Source organism: Anoplophora glabripennis, unplaced genomic scaffold, assembly GCF_000390285.2.
Source record: "Anoplophora glabripennis isolate ALB-LARVAE unplaced genomic scaffold, Agla_2.0 scaffold1416, whole genome shotgun sequence".
Lineage (NCBI taxonomy): Eukaryota > Metazoa > Arthropoda > Insecta > Coleoptera > Cerambycidae > Anoplophora > Anoplophora glabripennis.
This window is the reverse complement of record NW_019417606.1, coordinates 51925-70348: the sequence shown is the minus strand read 5'-3', so window position 1 is coordinate 70348 and position 18424 is coordinate 51925. Positions and strand designations below refer to the sequence as shown.

Below are 18424 nucleotides of genomic sequence, written 5' to 3'. Positions count from 1 at the left end.
GGAAATCTCAAGGGGAAGTTCACAATAATTGTGCTCTACCACTTAACCCTTGAATACCATATATCTAATATATAAAGCACCGTAGTTAGTATTACATCACAGTAAACATATAAATTACAACAATAATAACAATAGTAGCATTAAATAAGTAACATACCTAAGAAAATAACATTGTCCTAACAAATTTTTTGAACTTTGCACAACTAATATATCCTGCACCGACTGTGACGTTGTTGTACAACCGGTATATATTGTATTTAAAACCTCTCTCAAAAAAAGACGTTTTATGTTGAGGAGGGCTGAATAAACCTTTGGATCTAATATTAATATTATGCACATCACTGCGAAATACAATTTTGTTATATAGATAAGGTGGAGTCTTAGTAAGTAAAAGTTTATGAAAGAAACAAAGTGAGTAAAGTTTTCTCCGTTTGAACTTATCCAACCAGCCAAGTTCATGCAACTTATGCGATACATGAACAAATTTACGAATACCAAAAATAAAACGTATACAGGCATTTTGAACGCGTTGGATGAGGTTGCTGCTGTCAAGATCTAGGCAAGGTCCATTTACAGGGGCACAAAATGAAAACTGGGATAATATCAATGTCTCACAAAGCATTCTCTTAGTATTTATATTTAGATATTTACGATGGGGATATAGAAGCCGCAATCCTAGGTATGCTCGTTGGGCCATTTTTTTAACTTGCTCCCTGAATCTTAAGTTGGAATCTAAGATTAAACCTAAATTTTTTGCACTCTTAGAAAATTCTAGCAAATGCCCATTTATATTAATCTTAATTAATTTAGAGATATCAAAAGCTTTAGTCTTCTTGCCGAATAAAATTAAGGCTGTTTTAGAAGGATTTATACTAAGAGAATGCTGTAAGGAAATATCAAATATTGTATTTAAATCATCATTTACCTTATGCATAGCTGATTGATAATCTTTAGGATAAAACGAGTAATATAATTGAGTGTCATCAGCATACATGTGAATGGAGCAATATTTGACAAATTTTATAAATTGTGATGTATAAATTGTAAATAACAAAGGACCTAATATGGAACCCTGGGGGACTCCTTTGCAGATAGATCTAGATTGAGATAGGTTTTCAGAGACTCTTACAAACTGTGTCCTGTTATTAAGGTATGAATATAGCAACTTAATGCTGTCATGTTCAAAACCACATGATTTTAAAATAGCAATTAAAACATCGTGATTTATGGTGTCGAATGCCTTGCTGTAGTCAAGTAAAATTAGGAGCGTACATTTTCCCGAGTCAGTAGCGTCCACAATATCATCAATAATGTGCATTAGAGCTGTAGAGCAACTGTGCCCAGGACGAAAACCAGACTGAAAAACAGGTAAAATACTATAATTTTCTAAGTATTCACGAATTTGAATTTCAATTATCTTTTCCGCAATTTTCGACAATCCTGGTAAAATACTGATAGGGCGTAAATCAGAAAAAGTCTTAGGATCACCTTTCTTAGGGATTGGCGTCACTAGAGCAATTTTCCAGGAAGAAGGAAATTGACAGTCAATAAAAATACTGTTAATTATATGAACAACATAATATAAAATATAGGGACAGCATAGCTTTATAAAAAATATACTAAGCAAATCAGCACCAGCCGATGAATTTTTTANCTCAAGCTGGACAATGCGTCTAATAAGTCATCTGAATCACTGGACTCAAAATCGGACATCTGTAATATTTTAAAAAGTTTATTTAAAACACCGAGTTTTTTTATATTCTATTTTTTATTACCACAAGTAAAAATTCCATATTAATAATACAAGAATTACTATTTTTTTAAAGGCAACTTCCTGTATAAAATGTGACTATTTTTTACTAACATTAAACTAAAATCTTTAACAAAGTAATTATCAAAAACATAAACCTTACTTATATGTTAATATTAACAAGACACGTCATAAATTCCTTGAAAACTAGTTTCTTTCTACTAGTGCTGGCAACTGAAATCGGTTTTTTGGATAGTCGGTTAACCGGTTTCGGATAATTCGGATTTTTACGAAACCCGAAAACCGTTATTCGATTCTTCAAATATCCGATTATTCAAATAACCAATTATTCAAATAACCGATTATTCGATATAATCTGTTCAAACATCCGAATAATCGGATTCTTTCTTTATAGCCAATAACTACATAACTCCATAATATAGTCTTAGTGCTATGTAGTTATTGACACATGCTACATAGTACATACATATGTGAAGGGTTGAACTATTATAAGGGAAATACAATTTATTTTTATATTTTATCCTGGGACACAGACACAGACTGATAAAAAAAACAGTAACCCTCACCCACATACACCAAACGACCAAATCCATTTATATAAATAATAAATTAACTGTTTTAACATTTTAACTTTTAACAGTAGATTTCACTTTAAAATTTAAAATATGTGAATATGTGAATAACATCGTATATCTCGTCAGTTTTACAAAGCACCGATTTTCAGATATCCGGTTTTGGCGACAGTTTTGGCGATTCGAGTAACGGGTTATTCGAATAACCGGTTTTAGAATATCCGGTTTTAGCAACTATTCGACTAACCGGTTTTATCTGAAATCGGCTTTTACGGAACCCGGTTAACCGGTTTCACCTTTTTCCGGTTTTTGCCAACACTACTTTCTACGAACACCAAATTCTTCTCATAAAGCTAATATTTTTTATTATCTATTTAGTTTAATTACAGTCCGAAATTTTCACGATTTATATAATTCAAAGTAGCTTACATTATTTATTTTAAAATTTTTAACACATTACAAAAATTACATGATTGATTTATAATTCAAACTGCCGCTTTTTATCTCCCCTCTCTACATATGGGACATATGGAACACTAGCGCCCTCTTATTTTTGTAAGATTTTTGTGTACATGGAGTTCGGGCTCCTTGTATAGTCTCCATGGGCTTGATATTGCACTTTCTATGTACAATAGCGCTGATAGTAAAATTAGCAGATTACGGAACATAGCCTAGATCTCCATTCTCCATGATCAGTACTGTCAGTCAAATTCAGGAAATCTGAAGTCAAATGTTCTGTTGGTTGGTAATGTTGGTATAGTAATATAATAATATTTTTAATGGTGTCCTGTCACTATTCTTTAAAGAGTTAAATAATCATGTCGGTAGAAACCCGGTCGACTTCAGCACTTTTTAAAAGAGCGGAACAGTTAAAACGTTGGGAAGATTCTGACACAAATCGTGAGCCATCAACTCCAAAACAGAAATCGCGTAAAATAAAATTTTCCTCTGGATGTGTTTTTCTGGCTGCTTGTGCTGCGGGTGATAAAGAGGAAGTTGTAAAATTACTGGAACGAGGAGCTGATATAAATACAGCAAACGTTGACGGATTAACCGCTTTACATCAGGTAATAAGTTTTTAAATTTAATTACTGCTATAATTATATTTCCAAAAGTAAATTAATTGTAATCAGTTGTCCTTAATGTGAAAGTAGAACTGAAGTATTGTTAAATATTTAAATGGATGATAATAACGTAAATAGACAGGTAAAAAAAATTTGAACCTCATAAATGAAAAGAAAAATGAAATAAAATAGTTATAAAATTGAAAATGTGTAGCGGGCTGGAAAGTATATTTTCCTGTAACTGAAACGAATTACTTAAAGTTTGTTATGGGATTTTTTTTCTTTAATGAGTTATGTAAAAAATGTGCACTTTAACCTCACTTTTTCTAACTTAATTGGTTGTTGTAGGACAGTAAAGGGTTTTTGGTTATAATTTTCTCCACCTACCTTAGGTTTATTTGTGATTTTGTCAGTAGAATACTTGTCGCATTACATGCCACATGTTCTAATAGCAATATATTCCTTACCATTAGGAATAGACTCGCCAATCTCAAAAGTGAAAAATACCTACTATCGTTTCACAGATAATAGACAAACAAGAGCAAGAAAGTATAGTTTATGCTTTGTGAGTGAGAGATTCTTAAATCTCCTTGACTTTGTATACTCCGTATAGATCTGCTTTAAGCATTCGATTTTGATATACAATTTTCCTGATAACGAGTTATACATAGGCATAAATTTTTAACATGTATGAAAGAAAGAGGTGAAATGCATGGTTAAATTTAATAAGAAATAATTTTAATGCAATGCAATGAAATTTATCCAAAATTTCATTACAATGCAGAGTTAAATGCAAGGTTAAATGTCTCTGTCTATTATAACTTAATTATTTGTTGAAACCATTTATCAATTTAACCACAAATGAGCAAATTACAGATTTTTTTTTGAAAACTGTTCTACGTTTAGTCACATCTTTTCAGTTAATGTCCCACGTCCCAACTTTAGTCCACCTCCGACATGCCGAACATAGCTTTTACCTGAAACCCCCAAACAAATTAATTAGCAAAAATTCAATTTCATTTTAAGCGGGTTCAATTCCTAGCCACATCCTTTTTACTTAATGTCCTTGAAGCAATTTTCTAGTTGAACTCCTCCCCCCCACCCGGGTGGGAAAACACCCTTTCTTGCAGCTCTCCAATGAGAAAATTCACAAAAAAAAATTTTTTGCCCAATTCTTTGCCACATCTCTTCCAGTCAGTGTCTTCAAAGTCCTACTCGAATTTCGTCTACCCCGGTGGTGCAGATCACTTTACCTGCAGCTCCAAAGGAGAAAAGATAACAATTAACTTCAGGCAGGAATAATGGTCTGACCATTGATAGCGATAGGAATCAAATGGTAAATATTGTTGGGTTTAGGAAAAAATAGTACTGTCAGTTTGATTATAAGTTTGTATACAAGAATGTCTACCAAAGAAATAGTTTTAGTAAGAATGTAGGTTGGCGAGATCAATTATCTCTTTTCAATCATATATAACTTAGAGCTGATTTAGTATAGGTTTAATATTTCTTAGTAGTAGAACAAAACTATGGATAATATTATATTGAGCAAGATTTGTTTCTGTTTCCAAATTTGAAAGTATATCTCCTATTTGACTAAAGATATCCTAAAGGTTTAATTGAATTTTAACACATCCAACATCATTCTTTAATTTCTCTATTACATGTGAGGGTATATAGAAATTTTTATCAATTATAGAAAATGAAAAAAAATGTTTAATTTATTATTTAGATCGATCGATACACAGGGTGTCACACCATCCGATAAATCTGAAAATTTGGTAATCTAGCAAATGCAGTAGGGCCAACAGAGCTTAAACATTTAGAACTTTATAGCACTTCCAGTTATACCCGAAGTCAACATTAACTTATTAACATTAACAACTTATTTGAAATGGGACACCCTATACAGGGTGTTCCACCTAAGAGGGATTCTTCTGTAACTGTAAAATTTATAAAAAGGTGGGTTTGAATAAAAGTTGTCTGTAATCATGTATGGCCCACATGCGGAGTAGAATCTTTCAATATTCCTGTTGGAGGTATGTCCTTGCATAGATGTAAATTGAACAGAAATTCTGTGTGGATTATAAAAATCTTTAATCATAACGTTAAATTCCCCACCAGAAACTGCTGGAATTCTATGTGGGTAACCATGGCTTTCTATAAATTTTAAGAAACTGCCTTGGATAATAAGTCCAGTTACTTTACCAACACAGTAAGCAAGAGCATATTTGGAGAAAACATCAGTAATAGTAAGAAACTTTTGTTTAATTGAAAGTATACCAGTATTCAGGAGCTCGAATAGAAAAGGAGTGTATATGTGTTGAAATTTTGGAATTAGTGGATAACAACCCATTTTTATGGTAATACATGTTTGACATTGAAAAATACATATATTCTAGTAATTTTGTAAAAGGGTATGGTGCGCTGTTATTACTTATACTTACTGGTGTGTTTTTTGCCTCATAATTATATTTAATTTTTTGTTGTTGTTCTTGTTCAGTGAAGACTTCCTCAACACATTTCTTACAAATGACTAATTTATATCCAGAGAGGTTACTTTGTAAGGTTCTAATAATTTTTTTGTTCACTCAACGTAATCATTATAATTTTAATTTTATTAATCGTAAAAATCGGAAGATTTCATCGCCTGACTGTTTGTTAATTAATTTTATGATATGTCTCGTTTTACTAGGGAATATTTTTTCAGATTGATGCGTATTTAGTTTATTCAACCCACTTTCTGAGATTATAAAATGATAATAAAAAACATTTTCCATATATTTAGTAATAATAGTTTGGGAATCATTTTCAGGATTTACTCGAAGTCTTTCAATAGGGATTCATATATTTCTTGATTAGAGTCATTTAGAATATGCTTGATAGGCATTTCTAATAATTTATTATTCTTATCTAGGTCTGAGTCTGATTCGACAAGGGCTACCATGGAATTCATATCGTCAGTTTTTATTTTTAGATTAAATATGTAGTATGGTATAAAATATTTCTATAAGTTCCTTTTTAATTGTCGAGTAGTTACATTCGATGGCGTTAAGAGTTCTGGAGTAATAAGAAATCGGGCGTCGGTTTTGGCTCAATATGCTTCCAATGACCAAGCTGGATGCCTGACAAGACAGAGTAAATGTTTTATGAAAGTTTGAAGGTTTGTTAGAAAATACATTTTTGCAAAGTTCAAAGCAATCTAAGTAATCTTGTGAAGTCAATTTTGAATCCTTTTTTAGTCTTAGTGTCAATAGTTTTGTTACATTGTCAAAGTTAGGTATGAATTTTTGATAAAACTCCCAAGAATTTTAAGAAAGATTTGAACTCTTATAGTTTTTGGCAAAGGGAATTTTTTATTGATACTATTTTTTCTTTCGGTTAGGTCTGATGCTTTCTGGAGTGATATCGTGTCCTAAAAATTCCACTTGTTTACAAATGAACTCATATTTGTCTGGCAGTATTTGTAAGTTAGTCTCTGCTGAAGTTTTAAATACAAGATCTAAAATTTATAAGGATTTGTTTGAGAAATTGTGTTTAAAGAAGTTTTTTATTTCTGTTTATGTTTTAATATCATGCCTGCCTAGTGCGTTGCATTATATCTTGATCTTAATTAATGCAAGAACAATAGTCTGTTGTCTAGGATCTACCCTCCCTGAGGGTAGTTTTTAGTCCCCAGATGGGGTGCAAGCAATTACCATTTTAACCATTTACTTGCACATCTTTAGCAACTACATTGCACCTGGTTTTATCCCTTAGCTGTTTCTGGAACTACGTAAAAAATATTTATAATTCTTCTTTTGGGGATAATTTTTACTTCTCAGAAGGGGGTGCAAAGGATTGCTGTTAGGTGTTTAGATGTGTGTCTCTAGGAATTATAATTTTCCTGGTGAAATGGAATGAAAAAGAAATGGTGCCAAATTGCCTATTACAACAAACTGGCTGCTGAATATTTTGGCTGCCAATTTCACACCAGTTTTAATAATAAGCTAATATTATCCCTGCCCCTAATATTTTTGACGGCCTAGTAAAATAAAACTCCTTACTGAAGTCGAAAGGGCGAATGGTATAACTATGTAAACAGATTTTTGTTCTGAAAATATTGGCAATTTTGTTTTTGGTAAACTGAAGAAGTAACTCAGTAGAATGTGGTTGAGTTACATGGCCTTTTTACATTTGACTGTTCAAATAACTTTTTAGAGAAAATAACTTGTTGGTTGGATAAAATAAGTCTATTAATCTTTAACATCCTGTATCTCTTAAACAACCAATTATTTTTATTTGGGAAAATCTCATTATTTTCATGCGTAGAAACTTTGTTTTTTTTTATGACCCAATCATTACGGACCACTCTGTATATTCTGTCTTCTCACATTTCACTACCCTCCTATTCTATTTTCATAACCTGTACTTTTATTTCTCTATAGGCTAGAGGATATAATTTTCTATTAAAAAGGGAATAATTATTTAGCAAAATCTTATGTCCATATGTGTTATATTATGATTTTAACACTTTAAATCATTTTTTAACAAGCTTTTATTTAACTTCACAAGTATGTTTGTATGTATAGTTCAAATCTTGCAAGCCAAATTTAAACCACTTCCTTTAAACTTACGACTTTGAAATTTTGCATGCTTGTTCAGTTCTGATGACAATACAATAAAATGATAGAAATAGAATGCTGCAGACAGGATTGTTTCCTCACGAGGACACTCCTCAACGATTAGTAGTATAGGCATTACTTGAAATGGATAGATTGAGAAATATATCTAACTAAAAAAGTGTAAATGAATGAATAGTAAAAAAAAATACTTTAAAACAAGCTTTTATTAAAATGCACTAAAAAGAAAAAACCCATAATGTTGTGTAAACCCCAAATCCACAAAAAGGTTTAATATGGCTCCTCTATAGAAGTGTCATCAGCAAAAGTATGATAAATAGACACATACTATCTGTAATAATAATTCTTATGCGATTTAAAAGCTTTTCGCGTAATTTCCTTAACTTACCCCTTAAAATAAAAATTACAATTAGGAATAAACCTCGCGACAAGCTTTCAAATCGCATAAGAACAATACTGATTATAGATAGTATGTGTCTATTTATCATACTTTTGGTGATGACACTTCTACGGGTGTCATCTAACGAATGTTAGATAGGTACATCAATAGTATAATCTAGAACTCAAATGGTGTTGATTTAATCAAACTTGCTAAAACGAAAATTGTTGCAAAAAAAGTTACAGGGTGTTAAAGTTTCTTTTTTTATTTCTTGTTTTCCCCTTAACTCAGAACCCATTTAACCGATTTGAGCAAAATTTGCTGTTGCTTAGTTTCTCGTCATGAGATATTCAAAGATTATGTTCTTATTAGGCTAAATCATACAGGGCGTTCATTTTACTACAACCCTTCATGAATATTCTTCTATAACTTTTTTGTACGTTTAAATTTTTGCACGCAACTGTCAGAAATAGGTAGAGAATTTTATTCTACACAAAAAAATCTATCAACAGTCGAAATTATGCTGAATTATGAACATATTACAGAAAATATTTATTAACACATACCCTATATTTTTTGGAAATAACTACGTATCCATAACAACATGAAAATTTTGTTCTAATTCACGAAATGGAAGGTACGTTCAAAGAAGGGTTTAAGACGTCAAACAAATTCTAGTAAAAGTAGAAGAAAATCCCGAAATTAGTATTCATCGTTTGTCAGCAGTTACAGGAGTTGGCCGCAAAACTATTTCAACTATACTCCACACGCAGAAGTTACAATGTTTCCATTTTCACCCTGTACAAAATTTACTGGAACTAGACCGCTCGCTGAGATTAACATTTTGCAAACAATTTTCTCCAGTTACATACACTTTTCTCGGGAGAATTGCCTTTAAGATGAAGCTATTTTTACTGTAGAGGTGTTTTTAATTGGAAAAACACTCACATGTGAAGCCAACAAAATCCACACGCAATGAAAGAGTATCACTCACTTCTAACAGGAATTTTCAGTTACCGTCTGGTGCAGGATTATAGGAAACTTTATTTTTGGGCCTATCGCTCTACCTGCATGGTTGAACGTCTAAAATTATTTGAAATTCCTTCTCGCTGTCCGGATAATCTGTTAGACTTTTACTTTTGAGGTCATTTGATAGCAATTGTTTACAACTCCGTAATACCTAATACTGGAGAAGAACTTTGGAATAGAATAAGAAACGCCGTACAACAAGTTAGACGAACGTATAAATCATTTCCTATTCTCAGTAGTTTCATAAAACGTTTAATGAAATGTGTCGAAGAGAATAGGGGACTCGTAGAACATTTATTATAAATTAGTAGACTTTTTATTACCGCCACCTTTAATCCAAACACACGTTGACAAGAAAAGACTAGATCGCTTCGCGTGTACGCGCGTAATCGGCAGTCAGTTTGTTTGCCGATAGCGAAGAACCTGTTGCGTGTCGTGTTTTGTGTAACAATTTTGGAATTTTTTTGGAAGTAAGAAAAATAAAAAATTTGAAAAGCGTAAAATAATATATATATATATATATAGGGTGTTTTTGAATGGAGTAGCATAAATGATACCAGTGAATCTACATTTCAAAAGAACACGATCTGCAAAAAATCGCCTTAGTAAAATGTTCACCCCTAAGGAGATATGGGCCATCAAAGTTTCCAAAAAAAATATGAAAATTGGCTGTAATTTGAAAACCGAACGAGGTACAAATAACAAATTTTTTACAGGTTGTTTACTAATACAGATGCGAGTTTTCAACTATTTTTCGAAAATTTTAACCCCTCGAAAGGGGTTGAAATAACCACCCCTCAAGCCATTTTTTGCCATAACTTTTATATTTCGTAAAAACTCGATATCCAAAAATACGCATTAGATAAACTGGTTCTTTTAGAAACTTTTACCTCTCTAGCAATTTTCCTTTAAAACTTTTCGTTTATTAATAAAAAAATAAAATGTATTACCATTCACCTCACACCGTATATGATTGCAATCAATCAAAGAAAAACTAAGTGTGCTGCTGTCATGCCAGTTGTCACAATTAACTCTTCTGTAAGTTGTCACTGTTATCAGCTAAATACTTTTTGGGTGTAAATTAACAAGAATTATTCCAAATTTTACTAATGATGAATATGTGGACATGCTACAAGTGTTTTTTTCTACGATCGTGCAAAATTTACTACTTATTGCACTACCTACTGTGCCAAAAGTTTAACTTTTTTTACAGTAGTACAAAACAAATGAAATCTAATTAATAGTTTTGCAAATGATACACTCGCAAACTTGTTAAGACGTTTTATTTAATTTCCCAACTATCACCATACAATTTACACAACTGTTCTGTTACAAACAAAAGATCGTACTAGCCTAATCTTAACAGATTACACAACGTTTCCGTTACTGCGACGTCATCCACAAAAAGTATCCGGCCAACCCAGAGGCGGGCGCCCGTTGTGGTTAGCGCGTGTAGCAGGCGCTCACATTCGGCCAACCTGACTGGATGATCGTCGACTTGTGACTATACAGCTGAAAACAACACAACAATAGCACAACAATACACAGCACAGGGAGTTCGGAACTCCCGACGGCTTATGCACAGGGATCAAGAATTCCAATGGCTTTGATAACGTCCAGAGACCAGCGATCTCGACAGTTTCTGATAACTCCCAGGAATTAAAGATCCCGACGGCATTCTAATTTCGCCCAGAGATCAAAGATCTCGACGGCAGTTCAACTGCGCCCAGAGACCAAAGATCTCAACGGCATTCTAACTGCGCCCAGAGATCAAGGATCTCGACGGCCTTTTAACTGCGCCCAGAGATCAATGATCTCGACGGCCTTTTAACTGCGCCCAGAGATCGAGGATCTCGACGGCATTTTAACTGTTTGTTTATTTACCGATCGGTAATCCACACATAATTGTTGTTGCCCGGTTTTTTTTTACCATTATGACGGGACTGGCAAATGGCGATTGCGAAGGGCGGATGGTCCCGTTCTGCAGGAGTTCATGAATAAGTTCACGTAGTACTACTTTCTCGGCTTCTGATAGTTGGTACGGTCGTTGAACAATGGGAACGTCGGACTTTAACTTGATGGTCATTTCAATTCCAGCAATACAACCCAACTGTGAAGTTTTGTTTGGAAAGCACTCTGCGAAGTCTTCAATCAATCCTTTAATTCGTTTCTGGACTACTTGATCATCGATTCCCACTCTAATAATTTGGTTGTCTACGGTACGCTGCACAGGTTGTATAGCATTAACAGACAATGATGAACTACTGAACAGCAATGCATGCCCTACACGACAATATCTGATCCGAAGATCTTCAGTAAAATTTTGTCCAATCACTATCTCGCTCCCCGGGATGCATTTCTCTACGACTAATAGGTCGATGGGTAAACAGACTGTGTCAACAGTAACCCGACAGGACACCATACTAGAAACTTCGATCTCAGTTCCACCAAAAACAGTTAAGATGACCCGACTTGGCAGTGCTACTATGTCCAAACTTTTCTGCTCCGCTAACCGTTCGGTGATAAGCGAACATTCACTTCCGAAGTCGATGAAACAACGATCTATAACGTCATCGTTGATTTTTATAGATTTATAAAATTTATTTTCCGCACCGTCTCTTGTTATCAGAAGGACCTGCTTCTCATTCCTTCCAGTACTGTTCGTGGCTCCTGGTTAAATACCTTGTGTCCTTTTATTTTTCTTGAAGCAGTTATCAACCGTGTGCCCCTTGTTACGACAATAATTGCAATGTAGTTTACTACGATCGACATATGGTACATTCAGGGGGCAATTATACCGCTTATGACCTGGCTGTCTACATTTAAAACATACGCTTGAATGCTTGGTTTCATTTGAGGGTAATTTATTATTCTTCTTTGGGGGTAGTGTACGATTCAGCGTTGAAGTAGTTTCAGAAAATGTGCCAGGTTCGAACGAGTTCAGGTAAGTTGCTAATCTAGATGGATCGGTTATGTTAGCCGCTCTAACTGCAAACTTAACATTTGAATTTTCTAAGCTGCCCACGATAAGATCGACTTCGTCACCACCGCTTAAATTTAGGTTCATTTTACGAATGAGTGCTAACTTTTCGAAACAATATTCATACAAATTTTGATTTACTTTTGGCTTGCATGCTAACATATTAGTCATCAAGGTGTGTAGATCACGGGTGGAAGGAAACGTAGCCACCAGTAAGGACTTCCATTCCGACCACGTTCTTGGAATAGCTGGTAGGCTTTTGTACCATGTTTCAGCAGGCCCCTTTAACTTATTTATAGCTAAATGGCAAATATTGATATCGTCCCAGTTGTAAATTGCTGCCTGTTCGTCAGTTTTTGCTATCCACTCGTTAATATCGTGCAACATAGGATTAAACTCAGTTATATCAATATCTTTAACAGACATGCCTATTTTAGCCCTTTGTTCGTTTTTTAGTAAATTAACTATATCTAGCAAACCTGGTTCGCGGTTGATAGCATCTCCATTTGATCTCAGTAGGGGTGGAGTAAACGAACGTTCACGGGCTTTCTCTGACATGTTTTTTTCCTTTTGGGGTCGATAGTACTCTCCGTAGAACTGCAGCTGCTCCCACGGCGACGCTGATGTTTTTGTTTCTTTCTGTTTTCTTCCCATAATGCCTTCACCAATTTCACCCAGAAATAGCACACAGATTCCGGATTTAATATCCCACTTCTGATGAAATCTAATTAATAGTTTTGCAAATGATACACTCGCAAACTTGTTAAGACGTTTTATTTAATTTCCCAACTATCACCATACAATTTACACAACTGTTCTGTTACAAACAAAAGATCATACTAGCCTACGTTTCCGTTACTGCGACGTCATCCACAAAAAGTATCCGGCCAACCCAGAGGCGGGCGCCCGTTGTGGTTAGCGCGTGTAGCAGGCGCTCACACAAATATTGATTACAAGAGTGATGTACCCCGTATATTATATTTTTTGCTTACAATTCATTGCCTTAATCATAATAATAAACGTTATGTACTTAGAATATCAAGTAGAGATAAAAATTATGTTAGAGTCAGCATTTTGAATACATATATAAACGCTTTGTAGATTACAACCTTCAATTATAATACTGTCGTGAGATAATAAAGTTTGTACTTGCTAAACATACTTTTGAATTAATTATCCAACAAATTAATTTCACAAGTAAAACTCAAGTTTAATCTAAGCATATCCATAAGTACCTAACGTCTGACATTGACAATTTGCGCAATTAATTTTCAGTTGTCAGTTAAAATTTTACTATTATATAAAATACTGTTAAATAAAATTTGAAATAAAAACAATCGTAGAAAAAATGTTGCGTGCAACATGTGCAAAAAGCATATTTGTTGCACTTAACATGATTGCAGCTCTCAACAGATAGAAAAAACCCAATTTAACTATCCAGAGTACGAATGCTTCACAACCAACGTCTTTGAAGTCAGCTCCTATTTCTACAAACCAGTCCATACAGCGTTTCGATTTTCAGCGTGGAGCGGAGAGCCCCTCTATTTCTACTAATTCTAAAGCGGTCACCACACCAACTGTTATCAATAAAGGTTCCCCCACACTGTGGGCTCAAGTAGCGGCTACACATCCTAAACAAAATACTGTTCCACAAACAATTACTAAATCCAAAAGAAATATTCTTATTGGTACTGGTGAAACATTGACCAATGGTAAGTTTATAGGTAGAGATGACCGTAATAAAAAAGTATGGCTATTCATATCCCGAGTTCCGGATAAAGTTGATGAAGTAATAGTTAGCAACTATATAAAGAAAAAATCCCAAATAACCAATGATGAAGACCTGTTAGTAAAACACATTCCCACGAGAGCCGAGAAATCACGTCCAAACTGCAAATGTTTCCAGGTTGGAATCAGATTCGACTTGATGGATATGGTGTACAATCAAAATTTTTGGCCACAAAATGTTGCTTTTGAAAGATTTAAATTCAGGAGATCCACCATAGAAAACCCAAATCATTCTCAGGATAATGATAATTCTTTTTTAGGGATATAGACAATAATCTAGTCGTTACACCAAATGTAAATAAATTTAACCTTAAAATGATGCATCTGAATGTGCAAAGTATTCGTAACAAAACGGTCGAGTTAGAGATTTTATTAAATGAAAACAACTATAACTTTCTACTATTTTATGAACACTGGTGCTCCAGCGACGAGCTGGATTCTGTAAGTATACCAAACTATAATCTTGTTTCGAAATATTGCAGAGCGAATTCAGACCATGGAGGTGTAGCTATTTATGCAAATTCAACTTCCACAATCTGTAAAGAAATCCAGCAGATAACAAATATCTCAGTTGAGGTGCATTGCGAGATCACTGCCATTGAGACGGATAATATTAAATTAATGACAGTGTACAGATCTCCTAAGGGAGACTTTGATATATTCCTGAACAGGCTTACACTAGCTTTGGATATTTTGTACAGAGGGGGTGGTGTATTGTTTGTCTCGGGTGATTTTAACGTCCAGTTTCTTAGAACTTACGACCAACGTACTGCATCGCTCATGAATCTGTTTAAATCCTACGGTATGACACCTACATTTTTTGGTGCGATTCAGAAAAACAATGATCTTGACAATATATTTTCAAACACTGATTCTCAAAGTCTACGTACATTTTCAATTAATACTTTGTTATCTGGTCATTGGGGTGTACACCTTGAAGCATACATTGATCTATATATTGCCCCAAAACATAATTGTTAGATCAATTCAGGAAAAAGGTCTTGTTGATTTAAACCAGTATTTATGTGACGTTAACTCTAATACATCTACTGAGCAGCTCTTCCTAAATTTCATTAACATTATATCAAGCAAAATAAACTTAGTTTTTCCAATGAAATCTCGATTGTCAACCTCCACAAATCGTAGAAAAAATTTTTGGTTAAACGATCATCATCGGAGATTGCGCAAACACTCGAAATTTCTACACGAGTATTATGTCAGAAATGCTTCACCTGATAATAAAGTTATTTTAAATCAATTTAGATCTCACTATCGTTACCAAATTAACTTGTCTAAGCAAGTTTCAAATGACAATTTTATAAAAACTCATTCAAATCCCCAACAAGCTATATGGAAAATTATAAACCAACATAGAAAAGTACCTAGAGATACAACAACGCAAATCACTTGCGACGAATTCAATAATTATTTTGCTAACATTGCCAATATAATATCAAAATTGACACCTTCAACAACTCATTATAGAAATTATATTGATGACGTCAGCCACAATAATAAATTTTCTTTCACCCATGTTTCATATCACGAGGTAGGTGAAATCATAACTAGTGATGGGAGATTTCAAGTGAAAAATCGAGTGGTACTCGATTATTGAGATCACTCGAGATATCTTGAGATGTTTACTCCCACCACTCGAGTGATTATTACCCTACGGTTGTACCCCAAAATGTTAGTGCATACTGCAAATAGTCACTGATTGCGTAACCTTTTTTTTAGAATAAAATGAAAAAGTGGTTAGGTTTTGAAGTGCGAGAGCTTTTTTTTTTTTAGCTACGCTTATAAGTAATTTATGACTAATACAAACATATTTGTGCGCCGCTGGGATGAAAACGACCAATATCTCGTATCTTGAGTGATCACTCGATTATTAGAAGTACTCGATTACCGATAACTCGATTATCAAAATTGGTCGATTATGCCCATCACTAATCATAACGCATCTTAAGGACATAAAAAGTTACGATCCTCACGATATTTCAATAAAAATATTGAATAGTATTAAAGACACTATAATATTTCCTCTTACTCAGTTACTTAATTTATGTCTGTCTCAGAATATTTTCCCTAGTTGTCTCAAAATATCTAAAGTTATACCTATCTTTAAAAAAAATGATACCAACGATCCATCAAATTATAGACCTATATCGATCATCCCTTGTTTTGCAAAAAACCAACTTGTTGTATATCTAGAAAACAGTAATCTCTTCAGTCCCAATCAATACGGTTTCAGAAGTAATATTTCAACTACACTTGCAATAGACAGGTTGACTTCATTTATAAACAGTGGGTTTGATGAGGGTAAGTATGTGTGTTCGATGTTTGTTGACCTCACCAAAGCCTTCGATTGCATCTGTCATAATATACTTATTGACAAATTGCAATTTTACGGTTGTACTCCCGAAAGCATATCACTTATTCAGTCGTATCTCTATCATAGACAACAATACGTGGTTCATAACAACTACAAATCAAATACATTAAATTTGAATTATGGGATACCTCAAGGTTCTTTTCTGGGACCACTACTATTCCTACTGTATATAAATGATTTCCCAAAATCTGTGAGAAACGACGCGTTCGCGATTCTTTTCGCTGATGATACTAACTTATCCATAGCCAATAATGTTTTGGATGATCTGACGGTGGACATTCCAATAATCGAGAATGACGCATTACATTGGTTTACTTCAAATAACTTATGCCTAAACGCATCTAAGACCGAAAAATTGATGTTAAGCTTGCGTGAAATAGACGATGTAAACAATCCTGATGCAGTAAAATTTCTGGGAATATATTTGGATCCGAAATTGCAATGGGACAGGCACGCCCACTACCTCTGCAATAAGATCTCCAAGGGTATTTATTTAATCCGCAACTTGATTAGCAAAGTATCTCAAAAAACGTTACTACTGCTTATCATAGCCTTATTCACTCCCAAATATCCTATGCAATCCTGATTTGGGCACCTTTAGCTGATACCGTTTTTGCTACTCAAAGAAAAGCCATTCGCATAATCTCGGGTTTAAAATTCAAAGATGACTGCAGAGCACAGTTTAAGAAACTTGGTATTTTTACATTACCATGTACTTACATACTCCAGTGTCTTTTGTACGTAAAAGAAAATGAAGAGTCGTTTACTATCCGTAGCCAAATCCACTTTCATAATACTAGAAACAAAAATGACATAAACTTAAACTTTCATTGCTTAAGTAAAACACGTAATGGCACATCATATCTGGGCATCCAGTTTTTTAATGCATTACCTGTTCCAATACAACCTCATCTCAACCCTACTTTATTTAAAAGAAAAATAAAACACTCTATTAACCAACGCATTTTATACTATGCAAGAATTTTTTAAAAGTGATCTCACCCTAATATGACTATCTTAGACGTAGCTTCGCACACTACAGTTGCATCGTATCAAGTTTTTTTTCTTACTACATTACTCATAATCTTATTTTAACATGTACCATTTACTGTTTGTTTGTTTTGTTGACCTCTTACAAACATTTTATTTTAACATTTGACAACCATTGTACTTGTACTTGTATTGTTTTATTATCATTTTCTTTGTTTTTTAAATTATGAACTAGTTACTTGTCAACACTGTTATAAGCGTGTGTACTGTGCTGTATATGTATTTTACTATTATTTTATTTTTCATAATGATTTTATATTACTACTATAATGATTTTTTTTGACGTGTGTAAACACTAATAAATATCTATCTATCTATCAACTTCGTCTCGAGCTGCAAACTGCATGCATCGTACAACAAATACACACTCTTTACAGTAGTTACACAAATAACTGTTTGAATGTCGCAGAAAATTTTATTAAATAGAAGTACAATGAAAACGAAACTAAGAAATAATTTATTATCAAAAAGAGAAAAAACAAAAAATTTAGTTAAAGGACATTTTCAAAATAATTGCCATTTCTTTCTAAACACAACCTAACACGTTTATCAAAGTTGTTACGGACTCGAGCAAAAATTATGGGATTGTTGCGAATCTCATCAGCCGCCGCGAATATTCTTTCCTGTAGCTCTTCAACACTGTCAACTGGGGTCGCATAAACAATACTTTTTATATGTCCCCAAAAGAAAAAATCCATGGGCGTTAGATCGGGAGAACGTGCAGGCCAAGAGGGTAATTTAAATTAAGCCACCGCCTAACTACTACAGTGCTGTGAGCAG

The 18424-nt window shown here is 33.8% G+C and overlaps 1 protein-coding gene across 1 annotated transcript in view; it reads left to right on the top strand.

The window, feature by feature from the left end:
* Positions 1-3122: 3122 nt before the first annotated feature.
* The window catches only part of LOC108914796 (protein phosphatase 1 regulatory subunit 12A), a gene marked incomplete at its 3' end in the record, with an annotated part of 52544 nt that continues 37242 nt past the window's right edge, over positions 3123-18424 (top strand). Inside the window, exon 1 of the mRNA XM_018720684.1 lies at positions 3123-3410. Coding sequence (XP_018576200.1) covers positions 3162-3410 — 249 coding nt within the window. The remainder of the gene's footprint in view (positions 3411-18424) is intronic.